The sequence below is a fragment of the Lipotes vexillifer genome, unplaced genomic scaffold (genome assembly GCF_000442215.2).
Source record: "Lipotes vexillifer unplaced genomic scaffold, Lipotes_vexillifer_v1.1 scaffold123, whole genome shotgun sequence".
In the NCBI taxonomy this organism is placed as follows: domain Eukaryota; kingdom Metazoa; phylum Chordata; class Mammalia; order Artiodactyla; family Lipotidae; genus Lipotes; species Lipotes vexillifer.
In genome coordinates this window covers 49,753-55,752 of record NW_006783002.1, presented here as the reverse complement: position 1 = coordinate 55,752, position 6,000 = coordinate 49,753, and the positions used below count along the sequence as shown (strand labels likewise).

General features: G+C 43.5%; 1 protein-coding gene across 1 annotated transcript in view; it reads left to right on the top strand.

Moving 5' to 3' along the window:
• Nucleotides 1-6,000, top strand: part of TENM4 (teneurin transmembrane protein 4) — a 400,863-nt gene that overhangs the window by 371,105 nt on the left and 23,758 nt on the right. The window contains exon 25 of the mRNA XM_007455571.1: nucleotides 2,541-2,713. Within this exon, the coding sequence (XP_007455633.1) occupies nucleotides 2,541-2,713 (173 nt within the window). The remainder of the gene's footprint in view (nucleotides 1-2,540; nucleotides 2,714-6,000) is intronic.

Below are 6,000 nucleotides of genomic sequence, written 5' to 3'. Positions count from 1 at the left end.
GGGTGGGGGGGGGGGTCGGTCTTGATTTTTGGCTCAGAAATTTGGGATGCCCTAGTAATATTTTACTGAAAAGGCCTAGAGGTTGATATTGGCAGATGTCCTGTAAATGAGATGCTTCTATAAATGCCAGTAATTTTAAAAGTCCTCTTCCCCAAGGTGGCCATGCTTATGAGGCATTACTTGGGTTGTCACAGCACTCTTCTGATTATGAAAATAATCCATGTTAATTATAAAAAAATCTTGGGAGTATAAAATGCATATAAATAAGCAACTAAAATCACCTGTAATTCTACCTCCCAGAGATAGCCACTGTAAACATTTTTGTGAAATTCCTTCCTGTTCAAATTTCCAGCAGCCATGAAGGGTTAAAAAGGACACCAGCCTCTCCCAGAATTAAAGGGAGCAGAGCTGTGAGCTTCTCCAGGTGAGAGAGGCCTCAAGACAGACATTCCAGATTTTTACCCCAAGACGTGCCCTCCTTCCTGCAGCAATCTCTCAGAGTCACTCCCTCACCCAGCTCTGAGGGACACTCTGTACCTTTCACCCTCCAGTCCAGGTCAAGTCACACCACCACCCTCCGTTAAGCCAGACTGACCTTTCCTTATAACAACCTGATTCAGTACAAAGGAAGAAAAATGAGAAATCATGACAGGAAACAGGTTTCCAAACCCCTTAACTGCCTCTAAGAGAACCCAAAGGACTGATACAGCTCCACAGCCTTGCGCCACCAAGCTCAGGCCTGACGTATGTGGTCGAGACCCCTGCTTTTCTCGCCATCTCGGAAAGGGCTTCCATTCCCCTTCCTCAGGCCTCAGCACCAAAGATTCAACTCTCCCAGAGCCCCTTGGCCCTTCCCCCAGAGTCGGTCTCAGGTCAAGGACTGGGGCAATGCACTCCAAAGACCTTCACCAACACCTCCTCTGTGGCAGACCGCACCAGGGACTATTACCATCTGGTGTAAAGCGTGCCGTGATCAGTACCAGCCACAGGGACAGAAAGAGTTGGCAGATGGCAGAATCCATGCAGCATTCAAATCTGACCTTGAACAGAAAATTGCTCAGCAAAGCCCTGCCTAGTCTCACCTACCAAGTCTCACCTGAAACCATAGAAGCTGTGGGACCCCAGCGTCCCATCAGGAAGCCAGGCCCAGCTGAAGGCATCACAAGAAGAGCAAGGATGGAATTGAACTTTCAGGCCTTTCATTTCACCATGGTTAAAACGCTCAGGGGCCAAGAGGACAGCTTTACCCCAGTATTAAAAGCCAAGCAGGAAATAAAGTCCAGTGGGACACCCAGAGTACATGAGGGAGACGTATACAGCTGAACCCACGCTATAAGCTTGAGCCTGAGTAGAAGTCAGAAATACTGTCATCTGGGTGAAGAACTTTTTCCCCATTCGCACGCAAGGGCTAAAAGGCTCTTTAAAACCTACCTTTTTACACTTCAGCCTCCCGTAATTACGAAATGTTAGTAGCCCGCTCCCCGCTATCTCCCAATTACTCTGCAGCAGGTAAGAGAGCACACGTGATGGATACTTGCAAATAGACAGTACGGAAATGCTCCCTGAAGACAGAGAATCAAGTGGTGGCTTGGTAGCAGACAGAGCTGAGTTTGAATTTCGACTCTACCACACTTAGCTGTGTGTGACCTTGAACAGGTGACCTCACTTTTCTGAGCCTCCTCCAAAAAAGGAGCTAATATGTACCTTTTAGACTAGTTGTGAAGATTAAATGAAAGAATGTATGAACATTGTGCGACTAGCACCATACCTGAACGATACGAACGCCATAGTGTAGGTGGTGAATAATTTTAGGTATTTCTTTTAGTCTCATCAGGAGAATGGGAAAGAGAATTAAGATTCAATTATGATGCTTCAGAAAGACCACACCAGAGTGAAGCTGTGAGTTTTGAGCGCCACAGATACATAGCTGCTTGGTGCCAGATGTGAAACCTAGATGTGAAGGGGTTGCTAGAGCCCATCTGTCTAGCCTGCTTATGTGGCAGCAGAATCCTGGTTGGAATTCAAAGTCCCCTTTTCCCAAGATCTGTAGCTTCCTGGATTAGGGTTAGGGTTATCTCCAGTGCTGTTCAGAAGGAACCTACAGTTCTTGGGGGTGGGGGTGGGGTGGGCGGTGGTTGAGCCAGTATTCAAGCAATCAGTTTGACTGCTCGCCTCTGGGAGTCACCCAGCTCTAAGACTCTGGGTCTCATATGGGCACCATCATCTCACCCTTCATGGGTGACATAGTGACAGGGCACTTCCACATCTTGCTCACAGGAATCCTGGGCGGTGGGTAGGGCAGCAGTTATAATCTCCACTCTACGGAATTAGGAAAGGAAAATTCAGAGAGGTAAGTTGTTTGCCTACAGTTGAATATCAGCGGGTGGAGTGGTATCCAAGGAGATGCGTGAGACGTGGAAATGTATCTGACCAGAAAGAAAAGCAGAACATGCAAAACCATGGCATAAGGTAGAACATGCCAGGTTCCAGCAATGGCACAATTATATTTCTGTTACTCAGTGCCACCCCTTGGATTTCAGGTACGACAGCTTTGGGCGCCTGACCAATGTGACCTTCCCTACTGGCCAGGTGAGCAGTTTCCGAAGTGATACAGACAGCTCAGTGCATGTCCGGGTAGAGACATCCAGCAAGGATGATGTCACCATAACCACCAACCTGTCTGCCTCAGGTGCCTTCTATACACTGCTGCAAGGTAAGCCAGGTGGGGGGTTGGGGTCTTGGAGACCATGGGGTTGGGAGACGCCTTTGAAAGAGGATGACACAAGAAACAAGCTGCTACTGCAGCTGCCCAAGAACAGGAAAGCATAACAACTGGTTTCTCTCTGTATTGCCACCTAATTTGCAAAACACACCAGCCTGAGCCCTGTAAATTCTCTCCCTCAAGCTTCAGAGTAATATTTCATTGTCTCATTCCATTATCAGCAGAACAAAGGGTAGAGAATCCATTAGCTGCTAATCCAGGTGACCTCGCTATTCTGCCATTCTAATGGCTCCCGGATTAAAGACTGACTCTCACTCTGGTGCAGATGAGGACAAAGGACAAGAATAATTACACCTAATTATGAAAGGGATTTGGGCGTGGAGAAGGCCTCCCTGAATCTTAGGTGAGAGCGCTTTGTTACTCTCCTAGGATTCTACAGAGAAGAGCCCCTTCTCTGTGTCCATCAAATAATCCCTGATATGAGTTGATCTTTTAGCTTCAGATAAATCACGAGGATGAAACCTCGCTGTGAACTGTCTGCCTCAGTTGTTCTCATGGGCCCTGGTGACCCAGAATGGAGCTTGCAGCTTTGTTGGACTTAGTAAGCATGACAAAAAAGAAGCCATCACTAGGGAGAGCCTTGCTTGATGTTTTTCCCCAGCCCCCAGATAGCTTTTCATACTCCCAAAAGCTTTGACACAAAGTAGTAAAAACAGCCTTGGCCTGGGAGTCAGAGTCCCAAATTCTAGTCCTAACTCTGCCACCCCATCACCATGGCCCTCAAGTTTCTACTCCGGGAAAAGAAAGCAAGTTGAAGCCACGTTGAATGGTGCAGGGCAGTGCAAAGAGCAGCAATTCTGGGGCAGAGACACTGGCACCCCTGTGCCTGCTATACCAGCTCCAGCCTGTGTGAATTGGGTGGAGCCACTCTTCTCCGATTCTCAGTTTCTGGGTCTGGGAAGTGGGGCTGAATTACAATTCCTGCTTCCTAGGGTTGCTCAGAAAATTTCTTTTTTTTTTTTTTTTTTTTTAACCCTTTCAATTTCCAATTTTTTAAATTTAATTTAATTTATTTTTTTATACAACAGGTTATTAGTTATACGTATTAGTGTAGGCATCACACCAATTCATCACACCAGCCCCCCTACCCCCCGCCACTTTCCCCCCTTGGTATCCACACATTTGTTCTCTACATCTGTATCTCAGTTTCTGCCCTGCAAACCTGTTCATCTGTACCATTTTTCTAGGTTCCACATACATGCGTTAATATACGATATTTGTTTTTCTCTTTCTGACTTACTTCACTCTGTATGACAGTCTCTAGATCCATCCACGTCTCTACAAATGACCCAGTTTTGTTCCTTTTTTATGGCTGAGTAATATTCCATTGTATATATGTGCCACATCTTCTTTATCCATTCATCTGTCGATGGGCATTTAGGTTGCTCCCATGTCCTGGCTATTGTAAATAGTGCTTCAACGAACATTAGGGTGCATGTGTCTTTTTGAGTTATGGTTTTCTCTGGGTATATGCCCACGAGTGGGATTGCTGGGTCATATGGTAATTCTATTTTTCGTTTTTTAAAGAACTTCCGTACTGTTCTCCACAGTGGCTGTATCAATTTAGATTCCCACCAACAGTGCAAGAGGGTTCCCTTTTCTCCACACCCTCTCCAGCATTTGTTGTTTGTAGATTTTCTGATGATGCCCATGCTCACTGGTGTGAGGTGCTATCTCATTGTAGTTTAGATTTGCATTTCTCTAATAATTAGTGATGTTGAGCAGCTTTTCATGTGCTTCTTGGCCATCTGTATGTCTTTTTGGAGAAATGTCTATTTAGGTCTTCTGCCCATTTTTGGATTGGGTTGTTTGTTTTTTAATATTGAGCTGCATGAGCTGTTTATATATTTTGGAGATTAATCCTTTGTCCGTTGATTCACTTGCTAATAATTTCTCTCATTCTGAGGGTTGTCTTTTCGTCTTGTTTGTAGTTTCCTTTGCTGTGCAAAAGCTTTTAAGTTTCATTAGGTCACCTTTGTTTATTTTTGTTTTTATTTCCATTGCTCTCGGAGGCGGATCAAAAAAGATCTTGCTGTGATTTATGTTAAAGAGTTTTCTTCCTTTTTTTTCCTCTAAGAGTTTTATAGTGTCCAGTCTTACATTTAGGTCTCTGATCCATTTTGAGTTTATTTTTGTGTATAGTGTTAGGGAGTGTTCTAATTTCATTCTTTTACGTGTAGCTGTCCAGTTTTCTCAGCACCACTTACTGAGGAGACTGTCTTTTCTCCATTATATATCCTTGCCTCCTTTGTCATAGATTAGTTGAACATAGGTGCATGGGTTTATCTCTGGGCTTTCTATCCTTTTCCATTGATCTATATTTCTGTTTTTGTGACGGTACCATATTGTCTTCATTACTGTAGCTCTGTAGTATAGTCTGAAGTCAGGGAGTCTGATTCCTCCAGCTCTGTTTTTTTCCCTCAAGACCACTTTGGCTATTTGGGGTCTTTTGTGTCTCCATACAAATTTTAAGATTTTTTGTTCTAGTTCTGTAAAAAATGCCATTGGTAATTTGATAGGGATTGCACTGAATCTGTAGATTGCTTTGGGTAGTGTAGTCATTTTCACAATATTGATTCTTCCAATCCAAGAACATGGTATATCTCTCCATCTGTTTGTATCATCTTTAATTTGTTTCTTCAGTGTCTTATCGTTATCTGCATACAGGTCTTTTGTCTCCCTAGATAGGTTTATTCCTAGGTATTTTATTCTTTTTGTTGCAATGGTAAATGGGAGTGTTTCTTTCATTTCTCTTTCAGATTTTTCATCATTAGTGTATAGGAATGCCAGAGATTTCTGTGCATTAATTTTGTATCCTGCAACTTTACCAAATTCATTGATTAGCTCTAGCAGTTTTCTGGTGGCATCTTTAGGATTCTCTATGTATAGTATCATGTCATCTGCAAACAGTGACAATTTTACTTCTTTTTTTCCAATTTGTATTCCCTTTATTTCTTTTTCTTCTCTGATTGCTGTGGCTATGATTTCCAAAACTATGTTGAATAATAGTGGTGAGAGTGGAGATCCTTGTCTTGTTCCTGACCTTAGTGGAAATGCTTTCAGTTTTTCACCATTGAGAATGATGTTTGCTGTGGGTTTGTCATATATGGCCTTTATTATGTTGAGGAAAGTTCCCTCTATGCCTACTTTCTGCAGGGTTTTCATCATATATGGGTGTTGAATTTTGTCGAAAGCTTTCTCTGCATCTATTGAGATGA